This window comes from Natator depressus, chromosome 12 (genome assembly GCF_965152275.1).
Source record: "Natator depressus isolate rNatDep1 chromosome 12, rNatDep2.hap1, whole genome shotgun sequence".
Classification (NCBI taxonomy): domain Eukaryota; kingdom Metazoa; phylum Chordata; order Testudines; family Cheloniidae; genus Natator; species Natator depressus.
The window spans coordinates 29,022,781-29,049,720 of record NC_134245.1 but is presented as its reverse complement, the minus strand read 5'-3'; the positions used below and the strand labels follow the sequence as shown (position 1 = coordinate 29,049,720).

At 38.9% G+C, this 26,940-nt stretch overlaps 1 protein-coding gene across 3 annotated transcripts in view; it reads right to left on the bottom strand.

Annotated features, from left to right (window-relative positions):
* CDH8 (cadherin 8) overlaps positions 1-26,940 on the bottom strand; it is a 189,645-nt gene that overhangs the window by 12,705 nt on the left and 150,000 nt on the right. For 2 of the 3 annotated variants that reach the window (XM_074968799.1, XM_074968801.1), the window contains one exon: positions 21,342-21,459. In XM_074968799.1, coding sequence (XP_074824900.1) covers positions 21,342-21,459 — 118 coding nt within the window. Of the gene's footprint in view, positions 1-13,068; positions 13,194-21,341; positions 21,460-26,940 lie in introns of those variants that run through there. The other variant, XM_074968802.1, reaches the window with a different exon arrangement.

Here is a 26,940-nt window from a genome sequence, read left to right as displayed (position 1 = left end):
TTAGATTGTTAGCTCTTTGAGGCAGAGACCATCTTTTTTCTCTCTGTTTGTACAGCACCTAACACAATGAGGTCCCAGCTCCTTGATTTGGGCTCCTAGGCACTATAGTAATACAATAATAATAACAAATGAACACTTGGTGCCTCATTGTTCTACACACTGTACATACACAGTAAGAGACTGTCTCTGCATTGGAGATCTGACAGGGTTAAGTTGGGGTTTTAAGGGAGTCTAATATACAAGATAGATACAGAGCTGGAGGAAAGAAGGATTATTATCCCTATTTTACAGTATGGAAAATGAGGCAAAGAGAGATTAAATGACTTTTCTAAACTCACACAGTAAGGCTGCTATAGACCCAGGGATTGAACCCAGAGCTCCTCAGTCCCACTCTATTGCCTTAATCACAAGACTACCTTCAGACGGGTAGCCGTGTTAGTCTGTATCAGTAAAAACAACGAGGAGTCCTTGTGGCACCTTAGAGACTAACAAATGTATTTGGGCATAAGCTTTTGTGGGATATAACCCACCTCATCAGATGCATGGAGTGGAAAATACAGGAAGCAGGTATAAATATACACACGTGAAAAGATGGCCCCCCACTTCGTAAGGCAACTCCCATCTTTTCATGTGCTGTATATTTATACCTGCTTCCTGTATTTTCCACTCCTTGCATCTGATGAAGAGGGTTATATCCCACGAAAGCTTATGCCCAAATACATTTGTTAGTCTCTAAGGTGCCACAAGGATTCCTCATTGTTAAGACTACCTTACTTTCTCGTATTCCTCTATGTTAACACAGTCACAGTGACAATAAAAAAAATCAATGAACCCCAAAACTGTAAAGTTTTTATTTGTAGAGGCAGGACCAAAATTAAGTACACACCAAACAAGTCACTCTCACAGTCCTGTACCTTTGGGAACCCTCTGTGAGCTCAGGTGTTCAGGAACGCATTTCCCTTTTCTGGTTCTAGCAGACCCAGAGAAAAAGAAAATTCACAGATCAATCTCTCTTCTAGCATCAGGAATTTAGGAGCTAACTCAAAGCCCAGCCCCTTCACCACCCACAATGTAACAGGACACAGAAATCCTAGGTAAGGCTACGTTTATGTCATGGTGGTCATGGAAGACATGACTTCCAGAGACCTCCCTGTCATTTTCTGCTTCAGCGCCTGCGTCTATGGGACTGGAGCTGGCAGCCAGTGGGGCCCTGGCAGGGTTCCAGAAGGGCGACAGCCTCCTCAGGTTACCCCTACAGGGGTCCAGTGATGGGAGACAGCCTCCTCAGGGTCCCACTACAAGTTTCCAGTAACAGGAGACAGCCTCTTCAGGGTCTACCTGCAGGGTTCCAGTGACAGGCGACAGCCTCCTCAGGGGGCCCTGCTCAGGGTTCCAGCCACCAGGGACAGCCTTGTGGGCATGGGGGTGTGTGTGGGAGAGGAACCCTGCAGCTCCCGCCCACCAGGGTGGCAGGGGAAACCATGGAGCCGCAGTAGCAAAAGTCACAGGTAGGTCACGACTTCTGTTAATTTTTGTTTATTGCCCATGACCTGTCCATGACTTTTACTAAAAATAACCATGACAAAATCTTAGCCTTAATCATAAGGCTAGCCCTGCGTTGCAAAACTGGTCTAGGAATCCCAGACAATGCTAGCATACAAGGCACAGACACTAGTTCATTGCTCCTGAAAGGATTTTATTTACACTGCTGAAAGATACATCTGTGGTTCTTTTACTTAACGATGTTCTTTAGTGTCGCACATTTAAACCGTTGTAAAAGGGGAACACAGAACAGGACTACTTTTGATGATGCAAGTTACCGTTGCAAACCATATGAGCAAGTGAACATGTGATTAATTTCACTGTGGGAGAGGAGAGACAGCATTTGTTTTCTAGAGCAAATTGAATGCTTTGGAATACCTAGTTGTATGCCATGTAGTTGTAGCTGTGTCAGTCCCGGGATATTAGTGAGACAAAGTGGGGGAAGTAATACCTTATATTGGACCAACTTCTGTGGGAGACCTGAGTTCAGTTCCTGCTCTGCCCTAGCTTGTCTCTCTCATCGACAGAAGTTGGTCCAATAAAAGATATTACCCCACCCATTCTAAAATACCTGGTGCATCACACATATATAACACCATACAGTAGGTAGGTTCACATGCAAGGTCTGCTTTAAAAAAAGGATATTTTAGTAAAAACAAAACGAAGTCATGCTGATCACAAGCACAATATTGCTTGAATAAAGCCCTTTGCATAATCTATACAATAAAGATAAAAATGTCCCATTGAACCAGAAGGCTTACTAAAATAATCTGAAACTGAGTTATGTAGTTTTTATGGTACTTTTTGGGTGATCTATGATAACTAAGCTTACAGGCACAGAAACATTCATGGATATTTCAAAATGACCTGCTTTTCATGAGAGCCAACATTTATGATGTATCTTCTGAAAAAAACAAGATTGATAGCTGCTATCAAATTTGATAGTAGATACCAGATACAAAGAAAAAAAATTGCACTGTACAATTTTAGCTGGCTGATCAAATTATGTCGTTTACATCCTATTATGTCACATGTCATGCTGACACATGGCTGCGGAGTATAATTTAAGTCACATAATAGATGGTGGACATACACAATGTAACTTCCTAATTGTGAGCTCTATTAGTCTGGGGAAATAGCCTTCCAAGAGAAGTATGGGAGACCTAAATGTCTTGAATCATTTAAAATACTGAATAAAATACCAGAGAACCTAGCAGAGAGACCAATATTGCACAGATGGGGAGATCCACTGGATAATTTCATAAATCTTGTACACCCCTAAATTTATGGTTCTCTGCCAACAGCTTAAATAATACTTGTTTATAACATCAATTAACCACTGGATCAACTGGCGGATAATCAGCCTAATGTGTTTACAGAGTATCTATTCCTACGCTGAGATTAAAGTGCACCATGAAGAATTTCAAAATAATGAACAAACTATTTTCTGGTTTATTGTTATCATTCTTATAAGTTAAAATTCCTCAGAAATGAAAAATAATAATGTTTATTCTGCTCTAGTGCAGCACTGACATAAAAAGGGATTAAGTAATAAAAAATAGAGGCAAACAATGCCAAGGTGAAGGAATGGACATTTTTTCCTCCCTTTTGAAAAATGTGAACTTTAAATAATTGTCTGAATAATTTCTAGTTCTATGCCTTTGGAAAAGTCAGAATTTTAGATAATTGTCCCTTAAGTATTCTAAAACTTTCCTGTGACCTTTAGTCCAGCAGAGCTGTAATCAAACATACTTGTATGGTCATTTCTAGTCTAATGGCAACTATTATATTATACACTTGGGTCTGCTAACCCTTTAAAAGCTGGATAGAAACTGCTTTGTCCATGAGGTGATCATACAGAAACTTTGTACTGACAGTATGAGACTGTATTTGTTTGATCTTTAACAGGAAGGTGAAGAAACAAGTCAATAATTCAGATGCAGAATCTCTACTTTTTTTTTTTTTAAACTTACATGCAACTGTGTATGCCGAGGAGTGGGGAGGCACAGAGGACAGCAGCTTTGGTTTCCAGATCTATCTCATGTACCTATATGGTCCCCATCACCATGCAGTCTTGAACTGATTTATCTTCCCAATACCCCATGTGAGGGAGGGAAATGCTACCATCCCAATTACAGATGGGGAATTGAGGCAGAGTGACTTGCCCAGGGTCACACAGGAAGTCTGGGGTAGAGCAGGAACTGAACACAGTCCAAGTTAGTGCTCTAGCCACTGGAACATCCTTCCTCTCTAAACTCCTATTGACTTCAATGGGGTCAGGTTTTCACCTGAAGTTCTTATCATAGAATATCAGGGTTGGAAGGGACCTCAGGAGGTCATCTAGTCCAACCCCCTGCTCAAAGCAAGACCAATCCCCAATTTTTGCCCCAGATCCCTAAATGGCCCCCTCAACGATTGAACTCACAACCCTGGGTTTAGCAGGCCAATGCTCAAATCACTGAGCTATCCCTCTGTGTTGCCTACAGTCGTCAGACAGTTTCAAGGTACAGCTTTCCCTATCATCCTGATGTACACTTGTACTCTTGTTTCTGTTATTTCTCTATTGCATAGTTGCCTGGTTTAAAAAAAAAATCACTGCTAAAAATAAGAGTCTCTTTTGTGTCTTCAGCACACTTGTGTCTTTATCTGAAATGGCAGAATAGTCACCCGGGATACTTACAGATTTAGGGTCAACTTCTGCTCTCAGTTACACTGTTGGAAATCTGGAGTGACTCCATTAATTTCAGTGACCCTTGGATTTTGGTCTTCCCTGTAATTTCTGTGTGTTTTCTCAGTATTAATTGCCACTTATGTTTTTTTCTTAAGAAAGGATGTAGCAGACTTCAGCTGAACCAAGAGGACTCCAAGCTGCAAGTGGAACATCCCTGGCCACATAATATTTTGTGTGTATGAATTACCACAATTTTCACTGAATTTTATCCTGTACAACTTCTTTACAGTCAATAGCCTGATTCTGATCTCACTCACACAGACTCCAGTGGAGCTTCTTCTGATTTATACTCTTGTGAATGGAAATTGGATTCAGACCAATGGAATTGCAAGAGTCATTAAGTTAGCACAAAATTTGGCTCCTCAGTTTTGCCCAATGTACTCAGTTAGCCATACACCTTGTTTATTTGTAATCATATTGTTCTGACATGTTGAATATTTCATTCGGATCACATCGCTACATATCACGTGTGTTGAACGTTGCAGCTGTAAACTATGAGAATTAATGCAAGATGCCAAGCTCTAGTATGGAAAAGAGATGAAATGGTTGTCAGATGTGCTTAGCATTAAACATACATTATTAACATGGTAATTTGCATCGTCTAATGGATCATTTTCACCATCTATATATTTAATTTGATTATGTTGTTCATTTAATCAAAAGTTTCAAAAAGTAATAACGTACTCCATTGGTCATTATTTTAAAATTCTTTGGTAAAACTAGTGGCTATATTCTGACCTGGAGCCATGAACTTCCAATTAATTAGTATTTATATTTGCCAAATTTGAGCCAGGTGCTACGGAGACAAATAAAAAGCTAATAACCCCATCCAGAGGGCCTTGCAACCTGAATTTTACTTAAAATAGAATGAAATTTCATAGTATTGATAACTGTGCTACAGGCATTGACATGTGAGATTTAGACATTGAAAATAATGGAAGATATGCATCTAACCCCCCTAAATCATTTTGAAAGTTTCAATTGAGAGAATCTTTCAATGCTCAGCCTCAGATGACATGGGTTTTAGTATACACACACACACACACACACATATATATATATATATATATATATATATATATATATATATATATATATATATATCTTTCTCTCACGCAGGTTCAATGAAATTCATGAACCTTTCTTTAAACAAAGGATGAGTTTCAAGAATCCCTTCCCTAGCCCCATCTCCTTCCCTCACCCAAGCTATTTTCACACACGTTCTGGGAAGGATTTCTTAGCTTAAATCAAAACCATGAGAAACTATGAAATTACTCTTGCTTTCTAAAAATCAAACTGAACTAAAAAAAATGAACCCCATGCGATGAAAAAAATAAAATAAAAGCAGAGAGAATTTAAAATATATCTATTTGTAAAAAATGTGCATACGGGGAACTTAAGGATCAGGAGTTTCTTTTATATTGGCATTAATCAAATGTTAGCACAAATAACTTAGCATCTCACTGTCAATGCTGAGATGACTCTACGGGTATGTCTACACTGCAAAGAAAAACCTGTGTCACCAAGTCTTTGGGCCTTTCAGGGCTCAGGCTATGGGGCTAAAAATAGCAGGGTAGCTGTACCTACTCAGAAGAGCCCAGACTCTGAAACTGTTCCCCCCCACCAGGTTTCAGAGCCTGGGCTCCAGCCTGAGAGGGAATGTCTCTACTGCTATTTTTAGCTCTGCAGCCTGAGCCAATTGACCCAGGTTCTGAGACTTGGTGCTGTGGGTTTTTCTTTGCAGTGTAGACATACCCTTATTCACACAGATGCTGACTCTACACACATCTAGAATTTTAAAAGATTTACCAACAGATCGTACAGCACTCCACTACAGCTGACCTGGGATCAACCATATCAACCATATCAAATTTCTATTAGAACATTTAAAAGGGCAAATGTAGGCCATGGTATTTTAGTACTGCCAAACCATTAATTCTTATAATGTGCACTTTGAGATAGTGGCAGAAAGTGGCCACTGACTATAAAAACTGACTAGAATTTATCAGAGAAGTGCCTGTTGGTACTGTTCTAATACAGGTTCTGTCAGCACTTCCATTACACACTCTTATTTTCAGGGGTTTATAACTCAGCTGTAACTTGTTATGAGAAAATTTTTAGCATGTATAGTCTTTGCCTAAGATCAGTCCAAGCTAAATGTGGCTTAAATTATCTGAGACGCTTTAAGGGAAAAAAAATTGTCACTTGAAATTTCCTTGGAGCTGCCGCAACTCAAACATTGTGCTGTGGTTTTGACCGTGTCTGATCCCGCAGTCTGTCAAGATGCAAAATTCCATTGGACTTCAGTGAGAATAAAGTGTGGGTGTGACTGCAAAAATGTGCCCTTACATATATTTGTAAATGTAATCCATACTGTAAACTAGTGACATCGGGGGTTATATTTGCTTTTAAATTTTTAAAGTCTGAAATATTGAGGTGTATAAAGTGGCCCCTGGGAACCGGCAATCCAGTAACTATTTTACTAAGGATTTTAGTGTGCACATTATAAATAATAATAGTTCACTGTTGTTCTTATTCCTGTATAAAGTGCCATGGGATATTCTGGAACCCAGTTTCAAAAGGAAAATGCATACAGGCACCCATTTTCTGCATGTATTACCACCTAGATAGCTATAGATAGCCGCAGCTTGCACGTGCATTTAGGATAGTATATGTCAAAGCACGTGTGCATGTGCACATGCACTGTCCTGTGAATATCAACTCCTTAATGTATGCGCAGTGTGGACAAAGGTCATAACTGAAGACCCACACACAGTAAAAGTCATAGTTCCCAACATAGCTAGCTTGGAAAGGTGAAGGGTTGTCAGCATATGACACTTTGCTTCTGGGCAGAATAGTTATTTCAAACCTGACGACTAAGCCATGTAAATGCTATAGGCATGCAAACTAATTTGCACCACTATCAAAACTGGCAGATAAAGTGCTCAACAGTTTTGCAAAAATTGAAACACTTGGCAGGTACAATTCATTTGTGTGTGAGAGGAAACAAAAAGGCTATTTAGTTAGTTTGTTATGAATCACTTTTGTACCAAGCCAAAAACACGTGAGGCAAAAATCAAATATGGAATCCTTCCCACTGCCTCTTTCCTAAGGGGTCTCACTACGTTGATTTTGTGGCTTCTGAGTAAATTGTCCCTTTTCCGGAATTGCCCAGAATTTTATATTTGTGCACACAATTGGCCAGTGAGATGTCTCAATTGCTTATGGCAATTAAGTAGATTTTTGCAGTTGCTCTTCTGAATACATGGTCTCAATCTCTGGGGCACAGCTTGCACCAGTGTTACTGATAGCCATATCTTGCTTGCCACACAGGATTTGCTCCCTCTATCACCTGTAATTCATGGATGAAGAATCCGTAACAGTACAGACAGTAGCTGAGATAATACAATGTGAGATGAACATAATAAAAATATTAAAAGGAATAAGAATCTCGAGTGATTCTATTGGCTCAGATTGGGGACATGAGAAGATTTTAACAATAATCCAACAAATAATTGTGATCACTGCAAGAAGGCTGAAACAGCTAAGCAGTTAATCAGAAGAGCAGAGGGAAATAAACTTGGAATAGCATGAGAAATTCTGAAGGAGAATGTTAGGTACTCTGAGAAAGATGTTAGCTTCTTTACTGGATGAAACAGAAGATCAGAAGGCCAGATTAAAGGAATCCCAGAACAAGATGAGTGCAAGAATTGTTTATACAAAGTTTTCTGAAGGAACTTCTTTTGAAGTCCATAGAATTCTCAACAACAACAACAACAACAGGAAAGGCATATTTGCTGGTAGCTTTCTGTGTGCCAGGAGACAGTCACTAGAGAAGCATAAAATAAGAGGGTGGATTTTTCATGAAAAAAATCAACTGGAATCTTTACTGATTTAAAAAATTGAGATGTTACTAGAGAAATGGGACTAGTATCACTTCTGGAATAGACTAAGAAGATGCAGAGTGAGATCTGAAGTGTGGTATCCATCCCCAATTACCCTCCTTTATTTTTTAATACTAGAGATCAGCACAAAGATTGTATCCAGATGAACAAGGAATTGGAGAACCTGCTGGTATGGTACCCACCAGCAGGAGCAACAGTATTTCGTGAGACTAGTCCCTCCATGTAGTTCACTTGGTTGAGACCTAGAATCATTTACTTATTTATTTTTATGAGGATTTCCTTTGTGGCTCTTATGAAAAATCACAACTTGTATTGATTTATAAGCTGTTATGGTCCCCACCATCATCTGAGCACTAAGCACATATGAAAAAAATGTACCCAATACAGACCTTCTGGGAGATGAGTATTATCCCCATAGTATATATGGGGAAATGACACACACACAATGATTAAAGAAAAGGAGTACTTGTGGCACCTTAGAGACTAACAAATAAGTACTCCTTTTCTTTTTGTGGATACAGACTAACACAGCTGCTACTCTGAAACCTGACACAATGATTAAGTGACTTATCCAAAGCTTGTACTATTTCTAGGGAAAGACACTCTAAATCTCAGACCAGTTCCATAATTGCAAGGCCATCCTTTGGAGTGAGGCTTGCTAACGTTTAAAGTGATACTGGAATGACTTTCCTGTCAGTTATAGAAGGATAATAGTTAGAAAATGGCTACATCAAAGATTATTGTTGTTTATTATTTGTATTGTTGTCGTACCTAGGATCCTGAGAGGGAAACTTAGGTATGGCAGTTTACAACAAAACATTTTGATTTCAGTTCTTATGAGTTCCCATCCCCTATATTTTGCTTTGAATTTGGGGTTAGGTTGAATCAAAATCTCCAAGAGAAACTCAAACAAAATCATCAAATTCTACCTGGTTTTAGGTGAAAACCATATAAAACCACCAAGGCATTAATTATATGCTAAGAAAAAAAAATAACCAGCTTCCATGTGTGGGACAGGCATAAATCTGCCTAAATGTGCAAATATCAGAAAAGATTGCTCAAGTGACCACCTGATTTTTCTCTTGAACAACCTGAAAATTCTATAAGCACTGTGACAAAATGGCCAATGTTGGTATGGTGAGTCCCATGCTTTTCTTGGTGAGGGGGCTAAGACACTATCCTTTTCCCCTGCTCTTGGGCACCGAGGGCACCGCTAGTAGCCCGGGAAAGTGGTAGAGAAGGGAAGCAAGGGAGGGGTCTGGGTTTGCACCTCACTCTGAGCCCCAGCCCCTCTCAACCCCTGCGGGCTTCTTCCTCTCTTCCCCCTTGGGTAGGGTTACTCTCCGTCCTTGACCCCAGGGGAGGGAGTCTCCCTGGCCTGCTGGGTCAGGGTCTCCCTTCTTTTGGTTCTCTGGTCTTTCAGGTCTCAGCAACACACCTCCAAATTCCACTCCTCTCTCCTTCTTCACACCCCTTGACTGCCTGAAACAGGGTTTTTTTTATTAGTTTTCTGACAGGGCCTTAATTGACTAAAGGTGCTCCAATTAACCTGTAGCAACCCTCTCTAGCCTATATGGAACCACATCTTAATTAGCCTTAATTTATCTCCCCTCTACCACTGTCCCACTGCTCCCTGGCCCTTCTGTATCACAGCACCCAATGGCCTACGATCTTGCTGATTTTACTGAGATGGTTATAAGCGCCACAAGGTAGTATTCTCATTGAAACTCCTGCAGAACTCAGTCTTGCATCCCTTTTCCTATCAGCTCAATTCAAAATATGACAGCCAGATCTTCCTCTGGCATTCTGAATGTTATAGTTTGGGTCTCTTGTTTAGTGGGTCCCTTAAGGCTCCAGATTGAGGGTATCGATAGAAAGAGAACTTTTAGGAAGAGAAATATTTTTGTCAGCTAATCGACCATTATAAATCCCTGCTTTACACTGTATGTTGTCTGCAAACTTGATTCTCTCCCTAGAAGAGGTGTATTTATCTGTTTAACTGTACTATAACTTCAGGCAGTGGGAATATGAGTTAATTCTCATCTACTGAGACCCAATGGTTAGAAGAGAAAAAAAAATACAACTGAGGGGTGGATGAATTAATTGATATTCTTCCTGACAGCCATTGGAGGATGATTAAAACAGAGCAGGTATGCGGAACCCTTACAAAATTAAATGCAAAACTAAAAAGGGACTCATGCCATAATTGCCAATTAGCTGCTCAGAACTACAAAACCAAACGCATGCACACAGACCCCCAGCCAATAATGAGGCTGGGGAGAGGGTAGGGAGCATTTGTTAAAATATCATGTTTTTCCTGACCTGTGACCAGCTTAGGGACAAACATCAATGGCAATTTCCCCTCCTACCAGCACCTCCACTTCTGAGACATTATTCCTTTTACTCAGTGAATAAATGCCACTTAACAAAATATCCCTAACATGGATAGAAAGCATATTGTCCATGAGCACCTCTACTGAGGGACCTGATTTTTGAGTGCAGAAAACTTGGAGGGATTAATTCCAAATAAGAAACCAGAAGTGTCTTATATTCTGACAGAGGCATCTAAGCTACATGTTGCAGAAGACCATCTCCTGAAAATCTGGAAAAATATGTTCAAGTGTTCTGATGTACATTTGGTAAAAGAAGTCAAGGCAAAGATAGCCACTCTGCTTATATACATGATTCCAGGCAGGAAGCAACAACCTGTGTAAGTTGTGGGAGAATAGTTTCTTTTGCTCCCACATAGGTTGAGTTCTGAATGAGACGCGGTGATCCAGTACATTGTGAACATTGTAAAGCTACAATTGGAGAGATCCAGCAATCGTCTTCTTGGAAGAACATTCCCCCTTCGTAAACACCTTATACTTCTGGTGCAAACTATCAGATGTTAGAGGAGAAATACTCTACCATGCACAACAACCAAATGAGACTGGCAAACCTGACAAATAATGATGAGGAACAGACTGTGAAAAGTTTTCCCCTCAAATACACTGATTCTAAGCCCCAACCTATATAGTGAAGTTCCTACACTTTTTCCGAGGAGAATATGGCCCACTGTCTTTATTATTGAAAGACAATTTATATTATAAGTCTTAGCATTTCTCCATCCACAGCCGAACCCAACATGTGACAGAACACTCAAGCAATTTGTAACAGGGATGGAACAGGAGGACAAGAAGAGTTACTGTTACTAAAGTTTGCTTATTTATAGATAAGTTCACTGGTTTAGACATCAGAAAGATACTGTCAGGATACACAAAGATCTGAAACATGGACAAACCTACAAGTGTCCAAGCAGATGTTGCCAGATAAGAAAGAGGAATCATCTCTCGAAACTCCTGTTAATGTTAAGGTTTATTTTTCTCTGGTTTTCTTTCAGTCACTTTCTTTATTTTAATCATGGTTAATGCTTATATTAAAATGACAAAACGGGAGGAAATGTGTGTACGTGGGGTGTGGGGGGGTAGAATATAGTTTAATAGTCTGTGTATACTGTGGAAGTTTTGGTGAAGAGCTACAATATTGCTGCTACATTTGACTACAGTTTGGCCCCCCATTAAAGACAAGTGGAAACTGAAGTGATACCGAAAATAAACATGATGAAGGAAACATTAAGTCCTCTCATCAAATTACCCTGTATGTGCTGAGGCTTCATTAATTTACATTTGTAAAGCACTTTGAGATCCTACATACAATCAAGACATTGCTGTACATCTGAGAAAATGTCTAAAATTTCAGAGGGATCCAACTTTGGATTCCTTTATTGCTGGGATGCTCCTGGATGTGAAATTAGCACACTTGCTACCATCAAGGCCCGAGGTCCCTTGAGTGTGTCGAGCGGTACAGGTTTAATATGCCATTTTTCATTTTTTCTTTTTCTTTTTTTGCCATATTGTTTAGCTGAAATTATGTCAGACTGAAGCTTTAATTTGTTCTTATCTCTATGTGTATACTTGGTCTTGTATCCACATTCCAGATTTTCTTTGCTAAAATGAATTTATTCTTTCATGGTGATTGCCTGGCCCATTTTTTTCGTTTTTCTGATTTGTTTTCTTAATCTTTTTTTTCCCCCTTATGTGCTGTTTTAAAATGATGCCACCGTTACTTACTTTACCATATTTCCATTGACAAGTTAATGAAATAATTATTGGAAAAAGAAAGAAAACAATATTAAACGATTGGATCTGGCAAACACTGCAGCAGAAAAATTTGCAATGTTTTCCATTGTAGTGCATATGGTGCTCAACACTGACCTCAGATCTTTTTCACTTAGATTGCATCTGGTTCTTAATTAGTTTGATTTATAAAATGAAACATAACTGACTCCTTGTCAACATTATGTTGCTAGCAGCACAAATCATAAATTATGAATAAGTGAAGTAAAAGCCTTTTATGATCATGTATGCATAATGGCATGCTGTACGTATACAATATTATCCCTTCCTTTATTGCTCTCCTTTCATATTTGCTTGTACTGGTTCATGTTCACATAAATATTCTGAAATAAATTGTGTCATTGTGACTGATACATCATGTGGAAAAAAAGGGCGCTCTCTGGAGGGATATGATGCTGTGGAAGTGAGCCCTCCATTTGGGTATATGGATTCCCTGATGATTGGCTGGATACTTTTATCTGTGGGGGTGGTGGAGAAGCCAACACAACAGAGATAGGATGAAGACAGGACTGAAAAGGTTAAAAGAGTATCTGGAACAAAAATGATCCAGTAGAAGCACTTTGCTAGCTATAAAATTGCAAAAAGAGCAGGAAAAATAATAAATAATAAATAATAATAATAATAATAAAAAAACCCAACAAACAAAAACCCCCAAACCACAGAACAGCTGAAGAAGATCCTAAGGATGCCTAAAAGAGGACAATCAGCTTACCAGGTGGCCCCCTTCTTGCTGGCTGGAACATCAGGTTGGCCTGTCCGGTCCAATGAAGCCTTGATTGATCACATCTGGCTTATGGCGGAGGAGAGAGGGGATGTGTCTGGCTGGTGCCCTGCATCCTGAATACAGGAGAGGAGTGAATAAGGTTTCAGCTGGACAGAATAGACATCATGGTCAAAATGTGGAGGAGGTTGGTAGCTGTGCTAGAATTTGTGGATCTGGTTCTGTTATCTGGCACTGGGTTTCAGCTAGAACAGAGGAAGTTCTTTCTCAAGCTGCCAAAAGGAGGCCATTCTTCAGCCTACAGAGGTGGCAAAAACTGCATCAATCATTGAAAGAAAGTGTAGGCAGCAGCCAGGTAGGGTTAAAAGATACGTTTGAAGAAGAAATTGCACGCAGTCCTCACCTGTTCTGTGGCTCCAATTAGAGGTGAGCCTGGAAAGAGTAGCTGCCTACACGTGAAAAGAAAGATGGGGCAGGTGGCAGAGCACCAGGTATTGGTGGAAGAAGCAGAACAAGATTAAATGTCCAACGTGGAGGGATTACATGTCCAAAACACACTCTGCTACAGTCGTGGCAGTGGGAAAATGCAGGTTCTCCCCTGTTTTGCTGTTGTCCTCACTACGGACAATAATGGAAACTTCTTCTCTGAAAGACAGCCGATTTCAAATATCACTCAGGTGATAGCATGGGGGCATTACAGAAAATAGCCTATAGGTGAGGTAATAGAGGAAGATAGGAGAAGGAAAGAAGGAAGGTCTCAGACATGAAGAATACATGCTGAGCGAAAGAAACAAATGCTGGATTTTCATTGTTACTGGGGTTCTAAATAGATGGGGCACATGCTATGGTTTCTGAATAATGCAGAAAACGTGAATTACTAGCACTGAAAAATGGCATGTTCTAAAAAGTGAAATATGTTATTTACATTACAATATAAGACAACACCATGGAAACCGAAACACAAGTGTATTTGTACAGTGCCTAGCAATATGACCTCTGGGCATTTCTGCAGTGTATCAGAGACTCCTTTGTAAAAATAATCATTTACTTGAAACTTGTGGCTTATCTATGATTTAGAGTAACTGTCAAGAAGAGTGTGAACACTATGAAAAAAAAATCAGATGTTCCTGATCCCTCACTCTCATCATCAGTACATCATGTTGCTGTTCATCTAATGGAGGCACAAACACATCCAACACACTTGCAGGATGACGTCATGTTTCAGAACTTCTTCAGTTACATGACTGAATAGGTTTAAGTCTACTTGCCTAGTTAGTGCTAAGAATGAAAATGTCCACCACAGCCACTGATCCCTGGCAGTTCCCATCAGATCAATCATCTAGGTATGGGTGAACCAATGCAGAACAAACAGATAACCCCGCTCCAGTCTCCATGTCCATTTCTACAAGTGAACCTTTTCGAAACTTTACAAATGTCTTCCCTCAAAGATACCCCTGAAGCTCAAGTTCCTCTCAGCTTTTTTCTTGTTCCAGGGACAATAATTTTCTGCCAGTTTTGAGAGGCAGCAAATTACCATGCCCTTTGTACTGGCTACCTTCCACTTTCTGACACGTTGAGAGGCAGAGGTTAGACATCACCCACATTCCCTATCTAGCCCTGACCACTCTCCACCCACCTGCTACAGTGGTGGTTAAGAGTAAGATGGTGGCAACATGTGCTTACCTCTTTGTCTCTGGACCCAGGGTGCTTACATCTTCTTTGCTCCCCTGCACTGGCACAAAGTACAAGTCACAAAACTAGGTCTTTTTTTTTTTTTTTGAAAGAGTTGACCATGAACAATCACCGACATCTAAACACCCCTGAATTTTGCAGATCTTCTGACTCAAAAACTGAATTTTGTGAATTTGTAGGCCTAGACCTAGAATGTTATCTTTTAACTAGAACTGGTCAGAAAATGCTGATTTGATTAAATTGAAAAGTTTCGTAAGAACATACCTATTCCATCGATTATTTGCAGGAAATTAGTGAAACCTTTTGTTTCAATAAGGTCATAACATTTAATTTTGACTACTCTTTTTGACATTTATATTATAATACAAAAGTCAAAATAGCGAAGTTGAAACAACATGGTTCAACCTTCTTGAAATGAAATGTTAGATTAAAATGAAATATTTTTTGGAATGTTTTGCGAAAAATTGTGAGATTTTGACTTTTTGTCCTGATTTGGACAAAATGAAGTTGATGGAAGTTCCAAATTTTGATCATCTCTCCTTTTAATCCAGTACAATTAAAGATTGTTAATATGATATTGATAACATGATTTATAGGCTTAGGCCCAGACACTGCAACGATTAGTGGTTTTGGAGTAAGGTGCCGCTTCTGTCAGTGGGTGGCAGATTGTCGCACACATCTTACCCAATAACCCTAGTGTCCATGAAGTATTTTCAGATGTTCAATTATTTAAATACATAAGCATCCAGTCCACTTAGGGCCAAATACTGGCATCTGCCCAGTGAGTAGCACCTCATTATGCAAGCAGTCCCATTATATGGTCTCCATAGCAATTAAAGAAATTCTGACCAGTGGCCTTCCTAGGGCTTGGCAATTTATTTTTTTACATTAATAAAATGCAGCTCATACTCTAAGTGCATGTACACGCTGCCGGTGCCGCAGATAGGACCTGCAGTAAGTGCTTTGCAAACACATCAGTGATTTTTAAAGAAAAGCGTGACTTGAGATGTGATTTGGTACATTTCAGAATTGCACTTTGAAAAATATGCAAACCACCTTAATTACTATGAATAAAAATGAGGATAATAGTTAAGCACATTAGAAATATGGAAGCATGTGCTTCCCCTGGAGAACTGCCACTGTTAAACGAAATCTGAGCCAGGGTGGATGACAGCTGGCCACAAAGATTCCGGAGGCTCATATAACACTACAGGAAATGGCTGTGGAATATGAGGATTTATAGCACACGTGCATAAGACAATAGGAGGAGTGCTGATATTCTGGACATGCAATGTACATCCATAGGCAGTGATGGGTTTCATGGTGTTGTTGGTAAAGCAGTTTGTACTAGAAGTTCTCTTTCAAACTGGGCACAGCAAAGGAAGAGCATTCAGCTAACATATCTTAACTGTCCAAGCTATTTATATCATATATCTCTCTATCTCTCTATATATGAACTTCAATCAAAAACACACTAGGAACTTTTAAAGGCAGTATAGCTGATGACAGACAGACAGACCGATCAAGGAAAGGAAAGGGAGCACGATACTCAGTGACAGAATCCTGTATTAATTAGCACAACCAGAGTTACTATGGTGGGAGAAAAAGCTATTTTGCCATAGATTACCCTGTGAGTATGCATGTGACAAACGCTGCTAAAGAAAATATCTGACAGTTGGGATATTTAGATATTTTTCTCTTTTTGTTTTTATGAAACTGAAGGCAAAGAGGTAACAGAAACATTTTCTGATTTCATATATGTTCTGGACATTAGCTTTTAGAATCTTTATTTTGGACAGTAAAATGAGAGGAAACAATCCCCAAAGGGGTTGCATACTTTTCAGATAATTCATATAGTCTGGAAACGATAGCTTATAAATGGGAAGGAGGTGATGTGGAAAGCAACGTTCAAATAAGGTGAGTGATTCAAGCACAGGATGGCATGTAATCCAACTAGTGCTTGGGGGGTATATAAGGTATTATTATAAAACAGGGTCTCTTACTTTAACCACATGACACGTTGCCTACCAGTTTCAAGTCATCCTACCGAGGAAATAACTGACAGATTAAAATTGTTCAATCCAAGGAGCAAAGATATTGCACTTTTAAGTATTTAAATATGCTGGGAAATATTGTGTACATGTACACACACACTGATAACTTTGTGTGTGTATGTGTGTGTGTGAGAGAGAGAGCAGAGGAAATGGTGCGATGTAGTCATAAGTGTGAGAGTCTAGATACAATATTGATTGTATATATAATGAGTATTGTACCTAGGCTACCCAGAAATTGAGAATGGCATTTATAACATTTAATTTTGCTAGGAACAAGCTACACCACAGAAAGTTTTCTCATTAGAGTACATATGATGCTTCAATTTAAAAGCAAAGTAAAAGTATATACTCTTGGTTTTATTAATTATGCCTGCACCAATATTCACTCTGGTCCAGATTCTGGGCACATTGTCTAGCTCAAGTAGCCAGGCTGGGAGATGGGAATGGGAGAAAGGAGAACAGTTTCCCACAAGAGCATAGAATGTCTGTTGAGCTTTTTCAGGAGTATCAATGTGTGCCCCAATGTGGTCCCCTCTGTGCTTAGAGACAGGTTTTCCCTTGCCTTCCACACTCTGGTGACCCATTATATGTTGAGAGATTGGCCCTATGTGAATAAACATTCTAAGGGTTGAGATACATTGCCAGAGTTTATCAAAATCTATCTGAACATCTTTGTTTGCCTGGACATCTTACAAAATCAGGTTTTCTCCTGAGATTATTTTCAGCATTTCTTGCTTTGGAGGCAGTCAGAAGTAATGCAAGAACAGCATTACTCATGGTATTTCATTCATCCATCCAAAACCAGACACAAAGACATGCAAAAATTAGATAATCACTTCACTCATAATTAGCAACTGTGTGGCCATATAGCTCCAGGTAGCCATGGGATCTGTCCTTGACTCACATGGTTGGGTACCTGGACTGATGTTGCCACATGATTTGTAAGGTTGGGTAACCTGATTATGTGTTAACTGATGGAGAGAGAAGGATTTAATGCTTCTGGCCAGGTAACAGAATGATCAGTTCTGCTTGCATCACAGTTCTAGAGACTGAGCCTATCTTTCAGTAGCTTTTCTGTGGCCAGCAGCAGCACATTTTGCTAAATTTAAAAATTACCAACCCATTCAGTGGCACCAGAGAGAAGTGAAGTTTTGGGCTCAGACAGAATGGAAGAAAATCATTGCATATTGTTTGCTGACAGATGTTCTAGCGAGATGCATGGGGTTCTAGCGAGATGCATGATGATGTTCCAGATAACTTTTCTAGTCTAGCCATCAAAAAGGCAGTAGAGATCCCGGTGAGTAATTTCAGGGTGTCTTGTCTATGGAAGAGATTGTAAATATGCAGATTTACCGGATAGAAAAGACAAAACTCTTGTCATGGTGCCTGTAAATCATTTCACAGGAACAGAATGTAACTATGAACACTGGCCAATTTCCGTGACACATAATGTATTCTTTGGGCGGCGGGGGGAAGGGGTCGGAGGGTTTTGCTAGGTGCAAACGAAGGCCCAACATTATGTCAAAAGGTAAATTAAAAACATTTAGTAAAAGCAGGTTTTAGCTATTAGAATATCACTCGTCACCTGTGCAGCACAGTTAAGACAGCTCACAAATTGTTAGATCACCTGGTGACAGTCTGGAAGGCTTAAAAGTCATATTAGCCCAAAGGGGATGAATTAAAGTGAATTGATAGTCAGAGGTTTTCGTAAGTATGTTACGAGAACAAATTCAAGCCAGTACTACTATGTAGCCTTTCTTTACTATTTGGGCCAGAAAATATGTCCCTATCAGAAACAAAACTACACAGCTTTGATTTCCACAACAGATGTCAATCTGCATTGGTTGAGTACTAGTGCCAGGAGAAGAGATCAATTAAAACTATGGCTTCTTCAAGTACAAAGGTGTCTGCCAATCCCAAAAATGCCAGTGCAGCACAAAGGAAGCAATATTAGAGGGTAAGACAGTTTCAGAAAGACCCTAGAGAAGTGGGGGTTTTGCGCAGCATTGTGCTTCACAGAGTATAGAGAAAGGCAAGAAATGCTCCAAAAGAAATTAAATAAGCATAAAGAAAATGAAAACACAAATGTAGTAACTTTATAATTAAAAAAATGGATTTGTTGGTTAAGAAGTCACTGAGACACTGGGCTTAATTCCACATTCAGTAATGCTCGGGAAATACTCTAATAGTCACCAAAGCTATTCCTGACTTGTACTATTACACCAAAAGAAGAATTTGGACCAATTAGTTGAATTTTATAGGAACAATAGAGTAAATTCATCAGGCATAATCGGTCATGCTGATTGTGAAGATAGAGAACTTTTTAAAAGTCATACTTAAGCGTCGATGATTAAGTGGCTTGACTACGTAAGGAGCCTTTATGGCTCTTTCCACATAGACCCTGGGAGTAAGTCTTGTAGCCTGGGGTGGACAGAGTTGTGTTTATGGAGCTCGCACTAACATGCTAAAAATAGCAACGTGGATTTTCCGGCTCATGCTGGAGCTCAGGTTCCAGAAGCCAAGGGAGGGGGGTGGACTTTAGAACCCATGAGCCAAAACAAGGTCTACACTTCTATTTTTAGCATGCTAGCCTGAATTCCACTAACATGAGTCTGTATAGACATATCCTCTGTGACATGACACCTTGCCTCACCTCAGCTATATTATCCCGATTTTGGATTTGGCAAGAGTCCTTCCTGTACAAGGGAAGATTTGTTCTAGCAGATAAAACTAGAACTATTTTGAACAGGGTAACAGTCTTGATAAAAAACATGCTTAAAGGGTATGTGTTATAAGTATGTTTAAAGGGAATAATGTTATTAGGCACAGAAAGATTAATGTAACTGTATATCCTCACATGGAATTTGAGAAAGTTTATTCCTCAATGGGTGTGCATTTGTTATTCAAAGAAAAAGTGTAGTGGATTTATTATGATTATGATGATGATGATTATTAAAATGTTAATTACAAAACAGTATCTCTGTTGTACACAAGAGTGGGATGTCAAAAAGAATATTAAGGCTCCACTCCTTCTCCCATACTAGTCAATGGGAATTTTGCCATTGACTTCAGTTGGGAGCAAGAGTGAATCTTAAAAGGGTAATAGATTGAAGCAGGAAGATTAATTAGTGGTGTGAGCGGATAGTCTATGCTCAAAAAAGAAATGTAAAAACCTTTGTTTATTCTGTCGTGCTGTGGAAGGTAATCCACTGTTTATGGGAGCTTCATATTTAGGGCACTTAATTCACATTGTGTTCTATGATTTTTGGATTATGAAGAAGGTTTTTTTAGTCACTTTATTTTCTATAATAAATGTACTAACTATAGAATTCAGTCCTATAATGGCACTTTCATTTCCTTTGTACAGATACATTCATAAGAAAAAAAATATATATATATATATACACACACACACACACACTTAGAGTGAATAATGCTACAATAAACATATCCAAAAAGAGAAAGCCATAATACTTTTAAATAGCTTCATAAATTTATTTTTATAAGGCCATATTTATCAAAACAGTACCAACATACTTCACTGGATGCTACAGTGTTTTCTTCTTAAATGTTTATACATTTCCTTTACACACACAAATAAAATTTCATATTAATACTAACAAGGCTGACTAGCATGTTTTGATTTCCTTCATAATCATTGCACAAACATGATATAAAAGAGACTGAAATACAGGATGCAATGTTATGAGAAAGAAAACCCTTGCCTGACATACAAATACCGAGGAATGCACTGTTTATAGAATTATTCTGATCATTTCCAGCTCTCTCACTATATGACCTTCAGGTATAGCTGTGTGCCAAGAACAAGGATCAGACAAAATTTATTACTCAAAAAAAGTCAAATGGATTGAATTTGTTTTTTTCTTTTTCCCCCCACCATGAATGAATTCCTCTTCTATAGTATTACACAATGAGACTATGCCCTTCCAGAAGTGCTATAAAACAGCAATTCTAATACAAAGTGCCCTTCAAGACTTTGCTGACCTTATCGTTTTCTCGTCCTAGTTAGAACATGTTTAACTGTAGTAGTTCAGAATCTGTACACAGACACCAAGCTGGCTTAAAATGTGTTTCCCTTTGGGGATTTAGTAAACATTTAGTTAGATGTTCCTGACTAGATGTGAGCCAACATGGGTTCAATATTTATTTATCAGCATAGTTTTAACCACTTATTGTACAATCTCTCTCTCTCTCTCCCTCTGATATCTCAAAATCAAGAAAAGTATAGTACACATTAAATCTCTCCATTCAAGTTTTATGCAACCCAATGAGTTATTTTCTGGATCTAAATTCTGTTTTTATTTTAGTTTTATTCTTATCTATTGTACAGATATTGGAAATAGCTGAAGATGTATAATTATTATATCATTACACAGATAAACCACATTCTAATCACTCAAGGGACAAATTGGTAAAGTAAATGGAAGTCAACCAAGCAATGCAAAAGAGAAATAAAATAAGTTTTACATTGCCACACTATATACGTTTTATATTTACCTTCATTTTTCTTGATGGTGAAATTTGGATTGTTGACCATTTCAGGAAGAAGACTATATAGAAAAAAATGTCCATTTTTAGGATCGTCTTTATCAATGGCACTGACAGTTTGAATTACCTGCAATAGAAAAAGGTTACATAAAATCTACAGCCTCAACATAAGTTCTGTTGATCAACAGCAAAGGTTTTATAAATTAACCTGCTAGATATAAAGATACTGAAAATCTGCATTAACTGTTGAAAAGGACATTCTTTATTATACAGGATACATTCTGATTTCTACTTTCACAGGTGTAAGAACCCCTCCACACACCTAAACTTCTATGTGGACTGCCCAGATCTTATAGAAATGTAGGGCTGGAAGGGACCTTGGGAAGTCATCAAGTCCAGCCCACTGTGATGAGGGAGGACCTAGTAAACCTAGACCACCTCTAACAGGTGATTGTCCCACCTGTTCTAAAAAACTTCCAATGATGGGGGATTCCCAAACCTTCCTTGGAAGCCTTATAATTAGAAAGATTGTCCTAACATCTAACCTACATTTCCTTTGCTGTAGATTAAGCCCATTACTTCTTGTCCTACCTTCAGTGGATATGGAGAAGAATTGATCACATTCCTTTTTATAACAGCCCTTCACATATTTGAAGACTGTTTTCAGGTGCTCCAGCAGTCGTCTTTTCTCAATACTAAGAATGCCCATTTTTTGTAACCTATCCTCATGCGCGGTAGCCTCTGAGGCACAGTGACTCCTGGGCGACTCATGGTTTGATATAGCTTTGCACCGGGATGTGCTTAGAAGAGTCCAGCCATAAAACTCCCTCCACCACCATTCTCTTCCCCCTGAGCTGAAAAAAGTTCTTAAAAATGTACCTTTTTGTGTGAAATTTTGCTTGTCTAATATCAACCTAACAGTGATGTTTTTAAGTTAGAAGAAAATCTGATTGGCCGTTTCAGAACGTATGGAATTGCAAAAACAATCAAAACCTTTTCTTCTTTTAAAAAAATACTTTACAATTCTTGTGAAAACCCCCTCACAAAACTAGGTTTGATTTAACATATTAAACTTAGGATGCTTTGCACATTGTCCAGAACATGGCATGTTATTTTAGCTAAATTTGGTGGGGAGGGTTGTTTTTAAATAACAAAATTAGGAAAATGTGGAAATCAACTGCATTTATTCTGCACAATATCCATATTCAGTGGTGCATATGGAATGCTAGCACTGCAGGTACAGTTGCTGATCTTCCTCCAAGCCAAATGGGATTGCAAAGAACAGGGGAGAATAGTATAAGAATACAGCACTTCCAGAAAAGTAGGAGAGGGATTTAATGGGGTTTAAAGTTTGGGACAGACTTAGTTGATTCCAAATATTTCCCCATCACAAGAAGTGTAGACAGGGAGAGATAGAGACCTAGACAAAGGTTTTAGGGCCTGATACTACACTCTTGAACTCAATGGGAATGGGAATTTTGCTGTTAACTTCAATTGACATAGGATCGTACACTTAATGAGTATTATTTAAATTTACATTTCCACACTGAAGTCAATACAAATTTTCTCTTATTGCTTTATTGCCAAAAGCATCAGACCCTAACAACAAACAAACAAACAAACCCCCTCATAATAATAACTAAAAATGTGCAAATTCATCCTGGGACAAATATATTTAAAGAGTCACAGCAAGTTCCAATTAAAAGAAAATAACCATATGTTACTCGTGAGGAGGGACTTGAATGGGCCTGATCCTGCCCAACTTTCAAAGTTAACCAAAGATCAATATTTTCAAAATTTCAAGTTGCTGGCATGGAGGAATAACTGCTAACTGGTCTTAGTGAGAGAGAATAGCTTGTCTCACTAACATAAATATCTATCACAATGCATATATTATCATATTCATGATCATTCTTTTCCCTATTCCTCCCCACAGAGTGGGAGCAGGAATTAAAGTCTTCTGTATAGCACAACAGATAGTTAGACAGGGCAAACAGCAATACATTAAATCTCTCTGTGCGTGTGTCTATATATAGTTAGATATAGATACAGAGACAGTAATACTTTTTGGTATAATGTATAAAGTTTTTCTAGGCATGAATTTGGGATGATCTCATTCTCATGCCATCAGGTATTCTGAATAAGTCAAATATGTTACAAACATCTATTTGTAGAAATGTTTTACAAAATTTAATATATCTGTATAATAATCTTGCAGGATTTTCAATCCATCAGTCTGAAACCTTACCCTAGAATGTTGGTTGAGTCAGTTTGAAGTGATGGAAATAGCTACAGGCATAGCTGAGTGCTCTTTTTGTTTAGAATATCATCAGGTTTGATCACCACTGGGATTCAGAGTTTGTTACGATTCGGTTTTTAAGTTATCAGCCATTTGTCAACTCATAAATTTTACTTTATTCAAAATGGTCACCATCTGCTATTACTGTCAATAGGCCTAAAGTCAGCAACATTGCTGCCATTTCCCTTCAGACTAACTGTATGTGGAAGTGAGTCTTATCTTAATAAAATTGGCTGCCACCTCCCACTGTTTTCAATGATATTGAACCTATGCCCACATGCAAAATGGCTGCCATAATTCAGGGGGTGAAACAGGACACAGGGACTGAGAGGAGCAGCAGAGACACTGTGAAAGGTGAATGGGGAGAATGAGAGGGAGTATGACATTGGGGGAAGCAGGAGGCAGGTTATGGCATGGCAGGGAAATGGGATGCAGTGGTATGTGGGGGGAATGCAGAGGATAATAATGGGGGTATGGGAAATGGAGGAGATAGGAGGGCAGCTCCTCCTGCCTGGGGGAGGTTGTGGGGAAGGGGAGTTCCTTTGGAGCAACAAAGGGGAGGGTGTGTTGCGGTGCTGTCATCTCTCACAGACTGACTGTGGGTAACAGGATTGTGACAAGAGGAACCATCACAATGAAGCGAGATGCTCCTCCAATCCTGCAATTTTCAGGGCTGGGCACACTGGCAGAGCTCTCTGCAAGAGTCTTGGGGCTAAGGACACAGACCTACCCCGCCACTGAGCATTGTCTTCACATATGGCCCTAGAGCAGAGAGAGCGTCCGCGGCAGCAAGAGGCAGGGGACGGAGGAGTTGGGGAAGAGGTGCTGCTGGGACCTGGGCAGAAGAGAAGCCCTCAGGCAGCAGCAAGCATCAGAATGGTACTGGGTCCAAATAACTGAGAGGGAGAATGGTATGTCTGAGCTAGGGGATATAAGCCCTAGTTCCACATGTGCTTACATTGTAATTTGACGGTGTGCACATTTTGTATTTTTATACTTTGTTAGTTGCCTAATATTTTATTCCAGTAGTCACTGTGGCTTCACAAGATTTCACGAACTACACCCAGGCTTTCAGCTAGTTTTATTTATTTTATATATAGGGCTAACTTTTATATCCCTCCACTTGCAAAGATTTAGTTGCCATAACTTCAAATATATCGTGCTCAAGGGGAAACAAAAATACCTATAAAATAACCTAAAGTAGCATTTCACTGCATGAAAAGTCTCCCAATTAAACAATTGTATCAGAGGACCTCCAAGGCTAGAAGCAAGTGTTGTCTCTCCCACTGCAAAGATGGGATTTTCCTTTTTCCAGAGGTGTTCAGTTCCAATTTCTGTCTCTGCGGGTTTGTAAAATATCAGCCCTTGTCTCTAGCTCAGGACTGAATATTGCTGATCATGGTGTCTTAAAGCAGTGAAGGTTGGAATGGAATTCCAGTTTTTGGAGGAAACAAAACATTGTTGTGCAAGGCTTTTTTTAAAAAAAAAACAAAAAAACTTTGACTCTTTGAAACTTGTTGGAGGTGTAGAATGTTATTGGAAGACATAATGGGGAGATTATTTAGTGTGCAGAATGAATTTAGGTGATCAAGTGTGTATGATAAATGGAATTTATCACATGGATATGCAATTTAAATATCTTGCTGGTTGCTTAACTGTAGTTCTTTCCAGTGTTATGTGGGGGAATTGTTTCTAATTATTTCTCTCCTTGTCCAGGGTTTCAATGAACTAAAAGTCACTAGCCAGCTACCATAGTGCCATGAACTTTTCAGCTCCCAGAAACTATGCAAGATAGTTCAGGTCATTATTTAGATTGGGAATCTTTGAGAAGTGGAATCCGTGGGCACATAAATTGTTTTTTTGTGAACAGATTTGATGCTTCTCAATCTCCAGTGAAACTTATTCCTTACATTGAATTTATTCTCACCCACATGTTATCAATTTATTTCTTTTTTATAAATACATAAAAATATAGTCAAAACTTAGCATTAACAAAATGATACAATTATTATTTTACTAGCATGAGCCAAGAATTTAGGAGTTAGCATTCCCATAGCAACCTTACTCTACTCCTTTCTGTGTATGCATTACAAAAGGATTTTCTTCAGCATATAACATATGTGCCGTAATACTAACTGCTTTCTGGGTGACCTGTCCTCCCATTTCCTCACAGGATTTTCAAATGATTCTGAACACCATGATAAGGAGCTCCACAGAATAAAATTGGTTCCATAAAGGATAGCTTTAAAACCTCTAACTTATTGATGTATATATGCCAGGTTGCTACCCTTAAGGTTGCTGAATTCCTCGACATTTTTCCACATAAAATTTCAGCCTTGATTTTCTGTTAAAGTTTGTGCATGTGATTGACTATATATATGTATTAAGAAAGAGAGCACTAAATTAACACCTTGCCTAACAGGCATATCTGAATTAAAATTAATAGCAAAGGTATCCCAGAGGACCGCACATTGTTATATTCTATAACCTTATATTACATTCCTGCAAAGCCACAGATGCCTAAAATTATAGCATTCCTAGAAGAGTATCAGGATAGTAATAGTGAATGCTATGGAAAGGTAAGTAGCAAAATCTTGCAAGTATAATGTACCTATCTCTGTATGATTTTAATGCACAGCATAGTTTTAATATACTCAAAACATACCAGAGCTGAGCAGCATTACAGAGTATGGTTTTATGTGATTACAAAACTTTGCATTGGTAGAAAATGGGAGGAAAGGCATTCTCAAAACTAAAGTCTAGTTTCTACTATTTGTAACCCTCCCCATGACTAGAATATCACAGACACCAAAACTTTCCCAGAAAGTGCATTGTTGAGGCACACTTTGGGTTACAATTGAACTATCCTGCAGATTCACAGAAACATAGAAGTGGACCCCTGGTCTCTGCAATTGTCTCCATGACTATGCAGCTAGAGCCCACCTTCACCAGTAGCACGGTCTTCCCCTCCCTCACACAGGACCAGTTGACACTGCACACTATTAGTACAACTAAGTAGAATCAAGTTAGAGACAAAATGTCTCAAAGTTGTATTCTATTTTAAACTAGCCTGGCCCTAAGCCTATGGGCTTGCTGGGTCTGCAGTAATTTGAACTTTGTATTAGCAAGGGATAATATCAAAGGCATAAACTGCTTTTCATTCAGCTGGAAAATGCCTTGACAATAAATCAGACTTTTCCCCTCAAAAAGACATTTTTAGTACTTTCCTGGTGTATGTAAAATGTACAAAGAGCTATACGCATACATGTGCACACACACTTTTTCTACCAGCTTTGAGTTTTGTATTTT